This window comes from Barbatula barbatula (assembly GCF_947034865.1).
Source record: "Barbatula barbatula genome assembly, chromosome: 1".
Taxonomy (NCBI): domain Eukaryota; kingdom Metazoa; phylum Chordata; class Actinopteri; order Cypriniformes; family Nemacheilidae; genus Barbatula; species Barbatula barbatula.
The window spans coordinates 3,776,952-3,795,899 of record NC_136766.1 but is presented as its reverse complement, the minus strand read 5'-3'; the positions used below and the strand labels follow the sequence as shown (position 1 = coordinate 3,795,899).

The window sequence follows — 18,948 nt, the reverse complement described above, 5'->3', positions numbered from 1 at the left end:
ACCGTAGTGCTTCTAAAGGGAGAGGTGGAGTGAGCCATTGGTTGCACTTCGCAACCTAACCACTAGATGGTGCTAAATTTTATAATAATAATTCTGAAATGAAACACCACTGTTACATGTATAATACAATAAAGTACTATGTATTATCATCATTGAACCGTGGCACTGTGGTCATCCTGACTTTGCAAGGTGTGAGATATTTTTAGGACAACGTTCTAAATGATAAATCAAACTAAGGGGAAGTTTATATGCGTTAAGAACTAAGACATTATTAGTCATCTATCTTTTTTATGGCTGGGGTTTATTTTACAGAAACATTGTTCCAGCAAAAGGAATTTCATCTACAAATGTATGCCATAGTTAGAGTATTAAAGTATTATACAACATTTAGAGGCCACGTTTACTGTCAACTTCAAAGTGGTGCGATGTTTCTTTCATTGCAAAGAAACATCACAACATTACACTTAAGGAAGGATCTCATTCAATCTTACTCTCGCTCTGTCCTCTGTAGCTTTGAATTGAGTTTTTTGGCACACCATTGACTCTATACCTGATAATTAAACACTGCCAACCATCACTCTTCTAAGTAAAAATACACCTTGTTGTCTAAATCTTTTTGCCATTTAATATCTTTCATTTTTTTCTGTACAAAGCTGGATGGAAGTGAATGTCCATATGGCTTTAAAGCTGTGTATTGTATAATGTAAATTCAGCCGGTCTGTTGGAATTTGTGTAGCCTAAAAAAAAAAGAGTAAAATATCCTCAGGTCAGGACAACATGTTTGAAGAACATATGGGCATGCTGTGAGTTTTGCAGTCTTATGTCGTTCTCTCACAGACTTCATCTAGCGATTTCTTTGGTCAACTTTATAACCCAAACCCAGTTTGTCTTTTTTCTTATACTTATGTAGGATGATAAAGAAAACAGATTTAAAGAACATTCTCTGAAACTATTACCCTGACGTCTTTAATGCTAACTAAGGCCGTTTCAAAGATTGACAAAGGGATTCACAGCATTCAGTATTTTTGGGTGCAAAGTAATCGAACAAATGTGCCAATAAAATAATTGTTTTCATATAATCTTGAAATCTATCATTTTCTGCAATAGACCTATTTTGGTAATTTAAATGGGTATGACTGCTCTGATGCAAAAACAGATTGTGTGTCACATATTTCTAAATCAATAAACTTATCTATGCTTTATTGTCAATATGAACGGAAATCTGTAAAATAAACTTTCTTACCTAATCCAATCATTGAATTGAAAGTACATATAACTTCTGTTGTTCAAAACCACCTTTATTTCAGTTCATACATTTATGTTTCATATATATCTTGACCAGCTAAATAAAACTGACATAGCTTCATTATTTTAATTATTTGATGGGGTCACAGTTGTCAGTTCTTAGATTCAGTCACGTCTCATAGCTTTGTGTGGGATCACAAGGTCTTATCAGTCCTTTGCACCCACGATAGAGCAGATCTGCCCATCGCCTCAGGCGAAGTACCGGCCCGATGAATAACTCAGACACAGGTGACAGGTCCAGACACTTGCGCTTTTATGAAGTTACACTGAATTTGACAGCGTGGTACCTCGTGTCATGTGCTGTATATATCATGATTAAAGAGAACATTCAATCTTTATTAAAAAAAGAAACCACAGTCTGTGAGAAACAAGTACATACTTTCATAATTCCCAAAGCTCCCTTTGAATTAAACTAAATCTGTAAATCTCATCCCAGATTCTTCATATCTAAAAAAAAACCTCTGAGAAATACAAAGGTCAGTTTTGCTCACAAAGGTTTTTGGGGTTTAGAAAACATGAGGTGCAGAGATAACAAGAGCATGAGTCTCATCCATCGAAAACTTTGATCTTCAGTGATGCAATGAATTTAAATACATTTCATTTGTGATTTACATCACTAAGGTTTTGAATATATATATATATATATATACACAAGTCTTAAGCAATGTTTTAATTTAATCGTTTCATCCATTCACCTGAAGGACTTGACGTGGCAACATTTTTACATTTAGCAAGATTTAATTCAACACACCAAGTCACCATAACATATCTGAAATGCCATCTCTTTCTTAGTGATTCCTCTATTGTGCAGATCGATAAATGTACAGTTATGATTTGAATTCCACCTGTTTGAAAAGAGATAAATACCTGCAGTAAATGCAAACAGTTCTGAGGTCAGGCACTATGTGTCGCTTTCTCTCGAGTCTGCTTATGTGCCGTCGTCTCAGCTGGTCTGTGATCAGCACCTACTGCCTCAAATACACACGTAAACCCTTGTGTTCTATTAAAAAAAGATATTCAAATTAGTTAAATTAATTTTCAAACAACTAAATATTACACTAGTCATTTAGAAGAAAGTATATAGGAAGTACAATTACTATAACCAAAATGTTATTTGTTTGTGAGATAAATATTTCAAATGATTTTTGTAACAGCCCCACATATGAAGATTTCAGGCTCTTTTTAAAGCATAACCGCAGCAACCCTTTTGTCCCTTTCTTGTCACATGATTTCTCCAATTTACTGTACTTCCCACAACAAAATATACACCAAAGCATTCTAAAATTAAAAATGTATTAAAACATTGTGATACGTACTTCAAAAGATCGTCCAGTTCTCTTTTGATCTTGTTGACAACAGGGGGACCCTGATACACCAGTGCGGTGTAAAGCTGAACTAAACACGCTCCAGCACGGATCTTATCCAGAGCGTCCTGCCCGCTGGCCACCCCGCCGACACCAACGATCGGTATCTTTCCTACAGACTCACACGAAAACAAACTTCTCTTAATACACTTATTAAAACTACCCGAACTATATTATAAAACACAAGAATCCCAAGACTTTGGGTTTTCAGCATGTAAGGGTACCTTGGGTTAAGGAGTACATCTCTCGCACCATCTGCGTTGACATTTCTTTGAGAGGCTGACCGCTGAGTCCTCCGATCTCAAGTTTGTTGGGGTCTTTCAAAGTCTCGGGTCTGGAAATAGTGGTGTTGGAAACCATTAAGCCATCAATTCCGACCTAAATCAATACAGGTCAAGGCAAAAAAAGGACTTCAATAATTTAAGTCTGACTGCAGTGCTGACGATAATGATGATATTTGAGACGAACCTCCATGATGACCTCGGCGATGTCTTTTTTGTCCTGTGAAGTAAGATCAGGGGCGATTTTCACCAGGACGGGTGGACGCGTCTTACACGGCAGAGAATCTCGCTCTTTCAGGACCTGAATAACCAAAAACAAGACTCATTTGATCATACACATGAAACCTTAAACACACTTCGCTAGCTTGAGCTTGATTTAATAGAAGTGTGATGTGATAAACAATAAAACGGATGCTTGGTCAATAAGTGTTCAATCTTGAAACACTTAAAAGCATAAAACTAATCTGTTGATCTCTGTTAAACACATAGCACGTGTGGCACAAGTGATCCAGACTTCTTCGTCCATTAAAGGAAAAACATACTACAAATATCAACCTGAAGGACAAAAGACGTGAAACAAGCAATAAAAACTAGTTTAATAAGTTTAAATTCCTCAGTTGACAGTTTGTAAAGAATGAGATCATTTTTACATGTGTTTTGTGGCACTATAGTTCAAAAGTGAAGTGTGTTTGGACTGACAGCCGACGTGTGCTTGTATATACTGAATTTTATGTAACCTTTTCAATGATGCTGAAATCTAATTTGGTAAATATGTGATGTCAGATCAGATTTGGAGATTCTGCCCCAGAATCACGCACTACCTTGTCCAGAAGGTGGCGCAGTTCTTCCTTGCCCTGAAGGTTCCTAAGGCCTGGAGTATTAGGGCTGCTCACGTTGACCACCAGATAGTCAGCGACTGGGCCCAGCCTCCGCACCCCCTCCACATAATCTGCCACCGCGTCTTTGGAAATCTTGTTCTTGCCGAGATTGATGCCGAGAGGTTTCCCTGCTGAGAGCAGACGGCGAGGGCATTACATTCTGTCGTGGAAAAGTTGCAGGGACTTATTCAAATAAGTAGGAAAAATTCCTGCGCATATTGGATGAAAGTCCACAAGCGAGCGCTGAATGACACAGTGTTAATGTCCTGTATTTTTCCAAAGCATTAGAGGCTAAAGCTATTTTCACAATGTTCAAGAAAATAATAACGCATCTTAAACCTGGAGAAATGGAAATTTTAAACAGTAAAACCGAGTAAGATTTTGTGTCGGTTTAGTGATGTTTACCTGCCGTCAGCGCTGACTGCGCGAGTTCTCTGGCTTTCAGTCTGTCGTGTACGGCAGAAAGGCCACAACTGTTGAATCCATATCTGAAATAAACAATTTAAAAACACATATGATATTAATCTGTGCGAACACAAATGTGCCTATTGAGGGGACTGTAACAAGGAGCACCATGTGGTTTGGACAACATCTTGGACTTGAATAAACCTTAAACAATCCTGATTTATTTAGACTCCGATTTCATTTGTGCGCTTGAGGAAGGTCTGTAAAATGGACGTTAACATGTGCTACTGTATGGGCTACCAAAGATCTGGAACACAAATCTAAAGAATTGATTTAAATGAGAGCAAAACTTGAATGACATTAATGACACAAATACACACGGTAGTACTCTGAGCACACGGAAGAGAAGTTCAAACTTAAACTTTCAAATGACGAACAGCATTTGGCATTCAAAACCTGCAGAATGCACAATTTGTCGTTTGAGAAGGACTCCACCTTTTTTTGAGCACCTGCGAAAAATCTGCCTGACGTTAAAGACATTAATGTATTTTAACTTTAGCCCTGACGTTCATAAAACACATCAAGCACTAAACTCTATATAAACTACACCCTTAAATAACTTGGTTCATTCGCAACAAATGCTTTTGTTTTGTGAATAAAATAAATGCACAAACGCACACAGCAGAAAGACAAACAAATGTTTACTATATCCAACACATGAATAGGACGGAGCTTAAAGCTACACTGAACCGACAACAAAGCAGATCAAAGTGTATTTGATGTTTTATGACACAATGTGCGTCATAATGAGCCAATGTTACACTGTAAGGTTTTTCGTAAGGGCGGGGCTGTCCTGCACCTCATTTGCATACATTCCACTGTCAGAATAAACACGGGGTGTGTGTGACGGAATATGCTAATGTTATTTAATTTAAAGCCAAGCATGCATGTCTTTCAGGAAACCTCAGAGAGGAAACCTGAATTTGAGAGGTAGATGTACAAAGAATGTTACATGCAAATAATAAAACCATATAATGTTAGGAAAGCGAAACTAATAGTCTTATCGAGCGTTGAAAGGGAGGAGGAAACCTATATGTTTTATCAATGATATGCAAGGCTATTCATCAAATTCTACGATATTAGGCTGCGATTTCGTCACCAGGTTTGTGTCACTAACCAAATTAAGTCAATATACGTAGACGTGTAGCGTGACATGCCCTCCTCCCAACAACCAAACCTATGCATAGCAAACACAAATCAGACTACATGAAAATGGGTTCAATTACACTAAGATTATATATGGTTTGTGCTGACCACATTGTAAGTGTTGTGAGATGAATCACTGACCGCCGAAACCGGTTAAATTCAAGAGGAATTGAGAAAACAAACACACAAATTATAAAAATGACAGAATTGAGTACTTCTATTCAGCCGGTATCACATTAATAATTTCCCCATAGAGCTAATACGTTTCAGAATTTGATTAGTTGAGTTTTATACACTACATTGAGCCAGTTTTAGTCAAGTCTCATGTTTTGAACATGACCAGATTTCCTATGAAAATATCATGTCCATCAAATTCTCAATGCTTTACCGAGCAAGCAAATAGTGGGTGAAAGTTGCATGTTTAGATTTGATCAATTTCATTATTAGATCAAAACTCTGTCATGTCAACTAACCAATAATGTAAAGTCATATTTAGGATTAAGGCAGACGAAATCCAACTATCAAAAGAACCCATCCTAGTCAGACACTAATCGGAATATTTGGAAGCATTTGGATGAACACGCATACCTGTTAATGACCGCCTGGTCTGAATCCAGTCGAAACACACGTGGTTTTTGGTTTCCTTCCTGCGGTTTTGGCGTGACTGTCCCCACCTCAACAAAACCAAAGCCAAGTTTATAAAGCCCGTCCACTGCCTCGCCATCCTTGTCAAAGCCTGCTGCTATCCCAATCGGGTTCTGGAACCTTTGACCCAACACTTTAACCTCCTGATGGAAATAAATAATGTGATTATTATAGTGTGTTTGCAATAAATATTAATGAGGTCAAATGTCCTGTGCACATAGGGCCATGATGGTAAGGGAAATGGTATTTAATGGTCTTCTATCGCGTAACGCACTAACCAATGATGCTGGGTCCTTGTAACGGTTGCGAGGCACAAGACCAAGGCCAATCAACCGCACCGCCATGACATGAGCCGTCTCTGCTCCCACAAGTCTCTGCAACACGGGCATCAGAGCATTAGCGTAAAAATGCTCGTCTCCGGATACCGTGAGGTACCCGAAGAACAGGGCACTGCCACATCCAATGATCTTTACAGCATCCTTGGCTTGTTTCTGCAGACATTGGAAGAGGAGACTTAGGTAACTGGAAAGCAGAAGCTCATTTGGCATTTTAATACAAATACACACAAAAGGGGATTGTGCAGACTCATAAACATGTTCTCATCATCACATACACAACTTCAATGTCATCCAGGACCAAATGAATCAATACATGATAAGAATATCCACGTGTCTAACAACAAAGTGGTGTTTATAAACTAACTTACTGCATTGTGAACATCACACAATAGACAACCTACGAATGTCTAACTTAAGAAATGTGCTTGGATTATACTATAAATGAATTAATAAATGCTTTTGTCTAATGCAAAGTACAATTTGAAATGTTGACTTCAGTATTCATATGTTTGTTAATGAAACACAAACATTTATATGAGCATAATGCCAGTAAACATGTTCATGACCACATTCAAGTCCCAAGTGTTTGGAAAAAAACTGTATACAATCATTGTTATCTCGATATATGTCAGTAAAGTCATAGCATCGCAGTTTTATAGTGTTTAACAATCATTCAAGTTTGATTGTACGCCGGTATTGTAAAAGAAGCCACTGTGCGTCGAACGTTGACGTAAATTGACGTAAAACAAAACAATAACTGACAACAACAAGGAAAAAAACGCCAGTCGATAAATCAGTAAATACACGCTGTATTTAAAGTGATAACGCGATGTGAACGAATAAACTCCATGTTTATCTGAGCACAGCAACGCAACACGTATTCACCTTCATTCTGCCCGCCATGACTGTTATGCGCGTGCAGCCTGAATCCACGCCGTTTCACTTCCTGCATGAAACCTCGCGAGAACACACGTAATAATACTACATTTAAAAAAAAAAAACACCTTCAGGGGGTTTATATGTAGTATTGGTTACATAGCAGCTAAGTGTAAGATCATATTGATTCAATTTAGTAAAATAAATAAATGAATGAAAATGAAGGTAAATAAAATTATATTACAACAATTGAAATTTGTATTTGTTTTAATAGAAAGTAGTCTGTACTAGTAATGTGTTTTATATGCGTGTGCTGTTCTTCTAAAAATCCTACTGAATGAATGCCTATAACACGCTACATACACAAGGAATTAGGAATTTTGTCCGTTTTAATGGTAAACAGCTGGCGGTGGGTTATAATTGTACTTGTTACGGAAACCATAACTATTTTCAGCAGAAGTAATTATATTATAAACGATACGATTGAATTCTCTCCGTAGTCAAGTATTCGCATACACACGAGACGAAATGATGCTCCTGTCAACCACAAAATTGTATTGTGTATATTGTGTCAAAATAGTTTTCCAAAAAAGCTAGAATTTGTCATAACTCATTCAAATTTGACCAAAAGCATTTTGTCACTTTAATAGATGAATAAATACAAATAGCAAAAGTACTTCTCCGCCAATGTATCTCTGTAGTATCGTGGTATTGTTAAAAGAAAAGCGTATGTGCCATTGTCCCTGAATATGGATACCATTCAGTTCCATGGTATCAGAATGACTATTTTACAACTCTCTACCATGGGGTAGAAATAACCACAGAAATAACCATGAAAACATCGAAATAACAAAAAGCCTCTGTATTTCAGAAAAGATCATGGAAAAAACAATAGTCGAGGCCTTCTGGAATCTTGGCTTAAAGTCAGACTTTGCATGTATTTGAGTGTCTCCTACCATTTCCCTAATGAAGTTAGTTCACATTCACTGTTTTCACAAAGTGAGATCTCACATTTGCGTACATAGGCTCCCTGTTTTCCAGTCTTCACAAACGTCTCTCAGGTGGAGGTTGTTTCCAGCTTTCGGCCATGGCTTCCTCAAAAAGGGGGCTCGTTTATTGTTGGAATTCAATTGTTTTGATGTCACTGGCAATTTCTACTGATGGAATAGAGGATGATGGACACCAGCTATATAATTATGACAGCATCTTTGAGAACATCCACAAGGACGTTTCATACAACTTTGTTGAGGAGTCTATGTCCTGGGCTGAAGCTCAGAAAAGCTGCGAGGATCGAGGAGGACATCTTCTGAGAGACCTGAATGAGGAGGTTAATGAGTTCTTACAGACCCTTTCTGTGGGACCTGGACGCTGGTGGGTCAATCAGGACACGATGAGTGGGGATTCCATGGGTGGTAAGACTCAAAGTTTCATACTTGTAGACTCTCTGAACTTCAATACTGTCCCTATATGACAACAAATAACCAGCTGCATTAAAAATACAACAGTCATGGATACATATATATATATATATATACATGTAGATATATATATATATAGAGAGAGAGAGCGAGAGAGAGAGAGAGAGAGAGAGAGAGAGAGAGGTTTTTTTTCTTGTTTTCCAGTAAAAATGTCAAAAAGTTCTTGAATCAAGAAGCATTTTCTGACCCAAGAAAATAAGTCTTGTTTTTAGTAAAAAAATATGTATTTGTGCTAAATCTGCCAATGGGGTAAGAAAAATAATCTTGGATTAATGTTTACCTTTTTCTTAGTCACTCCATTCAAGATTATTTTTCTCACCCCATTGGCAGATTTATTTGCTTGTTTTAAGATTTAAAAACTACAAAACGTATTTCTTTCATTAGGACAAACTGATATTTGAATTATTGTTTTGTGTAATATGAACAATTGTTTTTAAATTGCACTGCAATTAATTTGAAACAGTAAAAATCATTATAATAAATATCAGCATATTGGGATGTACGTACTTTCAATCTCATGTAAAAATAGTTGTATGTAAATCAAAATGGTTTTATTCCTAAGCCATAGCAAAACTTTAAGTAACCCTGAACTTTTCAAGGAACTAGTCAACATGTGAACCCAGTATATCCAGTAAACATGATTCTCTATAACAAGGATGTTCTATTAAACCTACAGATGCTTTTTCTAAATGTTTTCTTAATGTTGTTCTTGTATATGTGCATTAACCATTTTGAATAAATCTGAGTAACCTCCCTCTTGTTACAAATCAAGGCAGTGACGTCAATGATCCAGACCATCTAGTTTGCACCTATTTGGACACCGAGCCATTTCGTCTAGTGACCACACCCAACTGCAGCATGAGCTTTGGCTCCCTCTGCACGCTAGGTATGCAAATACGAACGCATCCCATGAAACAATGCAATTTGATGGCTGGAAGCAATACATGTGAACAGAACACAAAATGTATTGATGCGATTGTGTCATTGCAGATACAAATACACATCTAAAGTCAAGCCAAGCAAAGCACAGACACCGTAGAGCTTTCACCAACACAATTAATGATCTGACGTCCATAACAACCCTTTCTACTTTCTTGGAGGTTAGTAAAGGTTGTTCAATTCTAAGTGAATATTTCAGGTAATTTGGGCCTTCTAGGACGAGCCCCCATACATGTATAATTCATCAGGGTGCAGTAGGCCGTTGTTTGTTTATTAACCTGATGCTAACAAACTATATTTATATGTTTCATATTTATAAAAAATCTACTAGATTTAACTAGAGTAGAAGATGAACCAGGAGATGGACGTTTGAAGTGTTTAATCTTCTTGTTATTTTGCAGAAAGTCAAACTGATATTAAAGGAAATGGAAACAACAGTAGAGGTGTTGACAAAGACTGATCGAGTATGTACAAAACACATTGCTTTCAAATCTTTTCCACCGTTCTATTTGTGTTCCAACACAATGTATGAATGTAATTCTTTTCTTGCTCTTCTTTTTCCTTGAAAGGTCCTATATCTGAAACAAATATACAGAATAGTAAAACTCTCTCTTCCACTTACTGACATCATGGCTCCCGTAGTTATTAACAGCACTTCAGCCATGTTGATGTATACACAAGAGTGTGAACTCGATAACATGGACGATGTAAGTCGAGTTTGGTTGGTTGGATTATTGCTCTTCACATTTATGAATCCCCTGTATTGTTGTTACAGCTTTTCATTGGTGAATGTTTCTATATTCAAACAGTTTGAGGAGCTGATCACAAATGCTGGACTCATTTACGCGACGGTCAAAAACGGACCTTTCACCCAGGAGATGCCGACAGGCACCATGTTTGTCGACAGGTCTGGAATTATAACTGCCTTGTGTTGTCATATACAGTGGCTCATTTTTTTATGTAATGCTCCAGTGTTCATTAAGCTCTCCGTCTCATCCATAGTAAAACCCCTGAACAATTGGGTAGATCGGAGGTCGGCTCAAGGAACGGCACATATTGCCAGTTGCCATCTTTTTCTGCTTTGTCAGGCCAGCTGCCTTCTGGGAGTGTCAATGTCCAGGTGTGTTCTAAATAATGTGCCGTTTCCTTTTTATATTTCTTATACATAACAATTAAAAATGCACTCTTTTTTAAGATAATAGATATGTTTTAAACAATGTTGGTGTCTTTTAGCAGTACTATCCCAAAAGACAATCCACTGACCAGAAAGTTTTTTGTTAGCTTCCTTTCCCATCCAGAGCTAAACTGTTCCCACATTTTTTATACATTTTTATGAAGTAAACCATTCACCCGTGTGACGTAATGATTTTACCATTGTGACTTCATCCGTTGTCTTATCGCAGCTGTTCCAGTTCAAAGTGAATCCAATGCAGGACAAATCCAACGAAAGCATCACGGGAACAACATGCAGCTTCTCTTTGCAGAAAGAAGACAGTGCCGTCAAACTGCAAGGTCTTCCAGAGAACATTGAGGTGAGAACATTGAGCTTTCTTTACACTACATACTAGTTAGTGGACGGTGCTTTGTGCACACCTTCATCTGAAATTCAATCTCCTCTGTGCAGATATTTCTGCCCCGTACGGGTGCCAGCGATCCTGAAGTGGTTTCAATCGATTGGAAATCTGGATTTTCCGTCACCTCGTCCTTCAACATCACAGACGTAAATATGACGGTGATTGTTACGGCGACACCAAGTAAAAACGTCACCCTCGGTTTTCAGCTGTTCCCGTCTACGTCAAACAGCACCATCCAAAATGCAACTGCAAGTGCTAATATAGGCCTGAAAGGTAAAGTTGGAAAAATGCAATTTATTCGTATTTATGAGTATTATTAGAAGAGCAATGTTGCCGTTAGAAAATTCTTGTTCTTTGGAGATGATGAGGGTCTTGGATTGGATTTCAGTCGCTCGTTGAATATAAAAGTTTTGTAGCATAAGTAAAACTTTTCCAGCAATGACTCTACATTCAAATACTTTCCCAGTATTCTGATTAAAACAATTAAAATAACTATTACCTATGAACTTTGATGACACTTGATCACCTCTTTTCATTACCGTGGTGCATTATTTTAAAACACATAGTATTCTTGTAATGTAATATAGTAGCTATGTCATTTTATTTATGCAAAATATATGTATCAAAAAGATGTGAGATCTCTCTCTCTCTGCATTATTATAGAAGAATATCGCTGGCTGATCACCCCACAGATGAGAAAAGGAGGCTTTTCCAGCTGGAAGGTGGCCATATTACCAATCAATTACACTTCAAGCGATAAGCTGACCATAAAAGTCTCTGTTTTTGTCACCAAGTGTCTCTTTTGGGACACAGACCTCGAACAGTGGAGTACAGAGGGTTGCATGGTAAGACTTTATAACAAGCGAGCACGCAACTCTTTAACAAACGTGTGATTTACTGTGATCTTACTTCTGTCTTACAGGTCGGACACAAAACAAAGCCAAGCTTAACCCACTGCTTGTGCAACCACACGACGTTCTTCGGAAGCTCCTTCTTCGTGATGCCCAACCAGGTGGATTTGTCCCAGACGGCGGCGCTCTTCGCCACCGTGAATGAGAACTATATCGTGGTGGTGTTGCTCAGCTGTTTCTTTGCCGTCTTTCTGGTGGTCCTAGCGTGGGCCTGGTACACGGACCGCAAAGCTCTCCGAACGGTACGGTGCTCTTTAACATTTACTTGAAAGACAGTATGCATAATGTAACACTGAGGTTGAAGCATTTTTTTAAGAAACTTATAATAAAACACAGACTGCTATTACTTATGAAAAAATATATTTTTTTACAATATAGATTTTTGTTTGTACTAAACCACAGCAGGGTTATTGCTAACTAAAACTACACATTTGAAAAGGTTTGTTAATTCTGAAATAAAATAAAATAAAATAAAATAATTGAATAGAATAGAATAGAATAGAATAGAATAGAATAGAATAGAATAGAATTACATTACATTACATTACATTACATTACATTACATTACATTACATTAATACAAAATTTGTAAAATAAATAAAGATGAACATGAACACTTATAATATAAAAATAATGGCTAATTCAAAATATTACTAAAACTACAATAAAAACTAAAATAACCACACCTTTGCAGTTTTCTCAATAATCCTAGTTTAACAATGACATTTAAAGATAACATAAGGTAAATGGTAATCAATCCTTAAAACAACATGGTTACTAGACTTTTATTGTAATAAAATATTACCCTGTTCCTTTAACCCCAGGGGATTGTACATACTCAGATACACATGTACAGTATATTGCAATGTAAGTTGCTTTGGTAAAAGCATCTGCCAAATTCATATATGTACATATAAATGTAAAACCAAGGCACATTTTTTAAGGGATAATTTGATATAATGCTCATATTACAATGAAGAAACTAAACATCCATTGAGCATTGAGTATGATCTTTAAAAGCCTCTGTAAAATGATGCATACTGTCAAAATACAATACTGACATGATGAAATATCCGTGTCCACAGCGAAAGATGACTCTTCTGGAGGACAACCACCCATGTGCCCAGTACAACTATCTCGTAACTTTCCAGACAGGTCACAGAAGAAGGGCTGGAACCACTGCCAAGGTACACCATACTGTTTATAAGGTTGATATCTATCTGACATTCAATGCTTTTAATAAAACAACATAAAAAGTGATTTTCTCTGACAGGTTAAAGCAATCCTTTACTTCGAGGAAGGAAAAACCGAGACATACAACCTGGATGATCCAGAGAAGCCGGTGTTTGAGAGAGGAGGTGTTGACGTGTTCCTGCTCAGCATACCCTTCTCTCTCGGTACACTGGAGAGCATTGAGATTTGGCATGATAACACAGGAGACCCCGACTGGTAAGTGTTTGAATGCCTTTTCTTTTGCATGCATTTTCTTATTTTTGCATAGCAAGGCAGTGACAAAGGGAACTTTAAAATGAGTGTACTATTTTCACTTTAGTGTCACTTTGCATTTTCCCTGTGCTTTATTTTATTCAAACAGGCTAAAAGCACAAATTAAACCAAATAAAATAATAAATAAAAATTTAGAAATGGTGCTTCTTAAAATGGCATCGGAAAATAAAATAGTCGTTTGTTTTTAAGGGTTAGAGAGAGGAACAACTTCACTTACATTTTTCAAACAGTTCGATAGAAAAATATATGAAAATCAAATTATTTGTTCATTTCATTTATTTAACCAGGACTAAAACCTCATGTATTTGTATTTATTAATATTATTATTATTAACAAATGTTGTTGTTATTATTACATTTATTATTATTAATATTATTATTATTATCAGCGAACAGCAACTTAAAAGAGTTTGATATGAATGATTGCATATGTATTTTTCAGGTACCTGGACAGACTGACCGTTCAAGATTTACAGACACAGGAGGTCACTCACTTTTTGTGTTCCACCTGGCTGAGAGGCGAGACCTGCAAGAGGACCTTCAACTCGGCCAAGAACAACGAAATCGCAAGCTTTGGGTAGGACCGGACAAAATTTGATGTGCAATACCAGACAAACGTTTTGATACCCATTTCGTATTTGCCAAGTGTCTTCAGGTCATTGGATTTCTTTAAGATCATCTGAAGTTTGTCCAAAGCTTTGACGTCTTCCATACATGCCTGTTTTCCCTCCCAGTGACATCTTTCAGACTCGGACATCTACCGGCTTCCGTGACGAGCACATCTGGGTGTCGATTGTGGACCCGCCGCGCCGCAGCCCCTTCACCCGCGTGCAGAGGGTCGCCTGCTGTATGTCTCTGCTGCTCTGTACCATGGCCATTAACATCATGTTCTGGAACCTTCCAAAGGATGAAGAGTCTCCTGTCATGCTGAAGATAGGTCAGACCTTTCGTGCTAATTTTCACTTTGCAACAGTCAAATGTGACGCCCCTTTTGGTATTTGTATTCAATGCATCGTGTTTTTAAGAGTATGTTTTGTCACACGCTATTCACAGAATTCAAAATACAATATGAAGTAAAGAAATGCATTTTAACTCACATGTCTATTCATTTGTTTTTCAGGGTCTTTCGCACTGACCTGGCAGGAGCTGATGGTGGCGGTGGAAAGCGGCCTGTTCATGTTTCCCATCAACATTCTCATCATCACCATCTTCCGTCACATCAAGCCACGTGTTGTCGCCCACAAAGAAGAAAGTAACACCATCAAGAACAAAGCAGTCATCCCTGCCTCTGTGTCCATGAACACCATCATTCAGGTTCAGCAGTTTTTCTGTAACATGACATTCGCTCTCTCCTGTGAGCAAAACCTTATGTTATTAAAAGTGCGTGTTGTGCTCTTGTCTTTAGGAAATTATGGATCTGTTGGCTTGTCTCAGCAAATGCCCCAAAAATATGTTGGGCAAGGATCTGAGGTCTGAAGGCAGTGGAGATCTGTTCTGGGCTCTGAACAAAGTGCACGACCTGATTGAGATGATGACAGGTTCATTGATCACGACATACATCACATCTCATTTCATTTTATAAACTGCACTTAAAGGGTTAATTCGCCCAAAACAAAAAGTCCTCTTTTATTCATTCTCGTGGTTCAAAACTTCTGTGGAACACAAAACAAGATGGATAAATGTCTCAGCGGTTTTGTGTGTATACAATGGAAGTCAATGGGGCAAATCAATGTGGGTCTTCAAAATATTTTCTTTTGGGTTCTGGAGAAAGTTAAAAAAATGACGACTTTAATTTTTGTGTTTACTATCACTTTAACTGACTTCTTTGAAATTACATTAAAGTAAAAGTTCACCAAAAGAATTTTAATTCTGTCATCCTTTACTCACCCTCATACCTTTATGACTTTCTTTCTTCCGCAGAGCACAAAAGAAGATATCTTGAAGAAAGTTGGTAACCGAACAGCACTGGACCCCATTCACTTCTATTGTATTGACACAAAACCAATGCAAGTGAATGGGGACCAGTTAACAACATTCTTCAAAATATCTTCTTTTGTGTTCTGAGGAAGAAAGACAGAATTTTATCACTTTAACATATCAAAATATGAAATAGTCCCCCATACCAAAAAAGTCCTATAAAGACAAGTCGTAATTCTGATGTTTTTCCACAGGGGAAAGTGTTGGTGATCCTCACTGGACGTACTGCAGCCGTTTCGTGTTCCACTCTTTAAATCACGTCAGTCTTCTTCTGGATCACGTCGGAGAAAAGGGCTGTTACCTCAACGAAGAGCTTCGACAGGCCAGGGGAACTCTGAGTGTTTTGTTGAAGAAGGCCGAGCTGGCGTCTCTCAGACACGCGGCCCAAACGTGAGGATGAATCAGTTTTACAAGGCTCTAATCCTTTCTCAAGAGATCTCTTTAAAATCACAATAGTTTCCCCCGAGGATCAATGAAATTAAATTGAGAGCAAATGGAAACGTATCTGATAGGGATGCACGATAAATTCTGACCGATAAATGGTCGTTTTTAATGTTATCGGTATCGGCCGATAATAACATTTTGGCCGATATATTACAGCCGATAAATCATAATAATTTATTTTGGTTAAACCTCTTTAGCTGCATGCTGCTCAAGGTTAAAATACAGTACAGTACAGTATCTTTCTGTCGTAATCCTTCACTTACTGCTATTAGCAAAACAATTGTGATGTATGAACAGATAACGTATTTATAAATGTGTAAATTACAGGAACAAATGTTTCTGGGTTGCTCTGGAAGAACATCTATCATTTGTTTATTAAATACAAAATATACCAGAAACCTTTGAAGGTTAAATAATCTTTATCTAGTGTAAAGGCTTACAGTTACCTTGTTTTCCGCAGTCGATGTTTTCAAATAAAAGCAATTGTCCACTTTTTGCCTTTTGTTTCAGTCTTAGGGAATTTTATATTAATATTAAGAGACTGTATATCGGCCATATATCGGTTATCGGCTTCCGATGATAAAGAATTATCGGTTACCGTTATCGGACACAAATGTACATATCGGTGCATCCCCAGTATCTAAGTATCAGATAAAAACTTCTGAAAAACTCAGAAATCTCACAAATGTGTCTGTCATTAGAGTTTCAGAAGAGATGTCAACGATGTCTCAAACTGAGCTCAGATTTGTGAAATCTGCCATCGAAAGTCAATATTATTGAAGATCACATTATGAGCCTGTTGAATATTTCTCATCAAATCTACCCAAATCGTGATTATTTTAGCAACTTTATGGATTTGCAACTAAGAACTTGCTTTACCTCCGGGTCTAAACCGTTTCTTGAGTGGACTGCACTTTAAACATTTGAAATGGTTCTTTGAATAATAAACATGTTGGTGTATTTGTGTCCAGCATCGTAATTGTAGAGCAACCCCAGAAGAAGAAAGGTTGGTGGTTGCCGTGGTGGTTCCTGTTTGTCGGATGGGCTCTTCTCTTCTTCATGAGCGGCATCTCCACCTTCTTCACTCTGCTGTATGGATTCCAGTATGGTAAAGAGTCGTCCATACAGTGGGTGATCACCCTGACACTGTCTCTGGTCCAGAGCATCTTCATCCTGCAGCCTCTCAAGGTAAGACAAATTCCTTGATTTAAAAATGAAAATCCTTTCATTATTACTCACTTTTTTTTGCTGGATGTTACGAATGTCAGGTTGTATTGGTGGCCATCTTCTTCGCCATGATCCTGAGACCAGTGGCTGTGGATGAAAATGAAGAGGTCGAGCTTCTCCTTAAAGGTCAGAATATGCGCATCAAAACCAAAACGTTGTCTCGGCCTTCTCAGACAACAGCAGTGTTCTCACAAACCTTTAATTTCCCTTTTTCAGAGCAAAAGAAAAGATGTGAGGAGTACTCGGGAAGATCAACCTCCTGAACATAACCGTTAAAAGATGCTGGATTGAAGAACCCGTCCACCATGGGATTTTGACTTTAGATTTTGGTTTTGGGAACAGCGCGTGATCCGGTTCGGTCTCTAACTGTATAAAGCGATCCACTTTTATTTTTCATGATCCGGATGTAGCAAGAGATCTTACTTGTCAAAGTGAACCTAGTCTATATTGCACAATCGCTTATTAGTTAACATGCTTCGTCTTTATTTTGAAACCTTTGGAAATTTATTAACATACTATGAGTACTTGTCAATGAGAACGTAACGCAGTTTTCAGACGTCATCTTGACATTGAGTTCACCCAAGGGAATATGTAACAGGCAATATCTTAATAGAGCTGCGTCTTGGTGGTCAGTGTCATTCTAGACGATCGTTTTTATTTAAATTCATTTTTAGAGAGAAGATTCTCATAATATGTGAAGTTTAATCATTTTATCAATGCTGTCTGTCTGCTGTAATTCTTTTGCTGATAAAGCCATTCAAACTCATCATATAAAAGGACTGAATTGCTAATATGTCAATGAAACTGTAGAAAGTTGCATTTAGGAAACAATCCAACACCTTATTTTTGGTAACCTGTGTAAAATATCAGAAATATACTAGATAAAACACTGTATAATAACTGCTATACCTCAAATAAATATATGCATAAATATTCAATGAAATGTATTTTATTATATCCTAAATAAATAAACTCTATTTAAATGTGCCTCCAGTGCATTTCAGTCTGTGTCTTTAAAATGTTAATATACTTAGTTCGGTGGTCTTAACTTTATACAAAATTGCAAAATAAATCATTGTTAAAATGTAAGTTTCTTTATATAAGGCTGAGATATACATATAATATAAATATAATGCATTTAAAAATGCATAAAAATAATGTTGTATCATATCATACAGTCATAATCTAATGAAATATATTTTAAAACAAATCTTGTTATAACTTCTAATAATTTGTGATTTTTTCAATATCTATCATCTGAGTTTGAAAGGAGCCTTTTGATTGGTTGAAAAATACGTACTGTGTTTACTTTCTATAAATAACCAAGTAGTCACAGCTGGCGGGGTCGATGTCAGGCTTTAGAACCCCACCTTCAGCACACTATTATTAGAGGTCATCCTAAACCCAAACACCCACCCGTCCTGACCCTCGTTGTGTTTCTCTGTGTCCTGCTTCAGGTCAGATGTGTTAGCAGACAGAACTCTCAGTATGCACAGCCTTGTGTCTGTACTGTATGATGATGATCTCCTCTGGACACAAACCGTCAACCCGTTTGCAAAGAGGGAGAAATGAGATACATCAGAGTAGTTAGAGAT

At 37.4% G+C, this 18,948-nt stretch overlaps 2 protein-coding genes across 3 annotated transcripts; one reads left to right on the top strand and one right to left on the bottom strand.

Moving 5' to 3' along the window:
• Positions 1–1,274: 1,274 nt before the first annotated feature.
• On the bottom strand, positions 1,275–7,382 carry dhodh (dihydroorotate dehydrogenase). 2 transcript variants are annotated; one of them, XM_079451501.1, is made up of 10 exons: positions 7,308–7,382; positions 6,363–6,575; positions 6,028–6,227; positions 4,234–4,316; positions 3,772–3,959; positions 3,138–3,251; positions 2,894–3,047; positions 2,622–2,781; positions 2,173–2,305; positions 1,275–1,605 (listed from the first exon to the last, which is right to left on the bottom strand). In XM_079451501.1, exons 1-9 carry the CDS (start codon positions 7,323–7,325, stop codon positions 2,200–2,202), a joined length of 1,236 nt encoding a protein of 411 aa, XP_079307627.1. In that variant the 5' UTR covers positions 7,326–7,382; the 3' UTR covers positions 1,275–1,605; positions 2,173–2,199. The 2 variants fall into 2 exon arrangements, 1 of the variants encoding a protein (XP_079307627.1); XR_013786340.1 differs by having other exon boundaries at positions 1,285–1,605; positions 2,622–2,788; positions 7,308–7,368.
• Positions 7,383–10,122: 2,740 nt separating this feature from the next.
• On the top strand, positions 10,123–18,341 carry pkd1l3 (polycystic kidney disease 1-like 3). The gene is made up of 18 exons (XM_079451960.1): positions 10,123–10,179; positions 10,285–10,422; positions 10,525–10,622; positions 10,718–10,835; positions 11,119–11,247; positions 11,340–11,562; positions 11,953–12,134; positions 12,212–12,442; positions 13,286–13,387; positions 13,474–13,649; positions 14,148–14,282; positions 14,440–14,642; positions 14,826–15,019; positions 15,111–15,243; positions 15,877–16,072; positions 17,098–17,314; positions 17,395–17,479; positions 17,570–18,341. The coding sequence occupies exons 1-18, from the start codon at positions 10,141–10,143 to the stop codon at positions 17,614–17,616; spliced, it is 2,646 nt and encodes an 881-aa protein (XP_079308086.1). The 5' UTR covers positions 10,123–10,140; the 3' UTR covers positions 17,617–18,341.
• Positions 18,342–18,948: the final 607 nt, after the last annotated feature.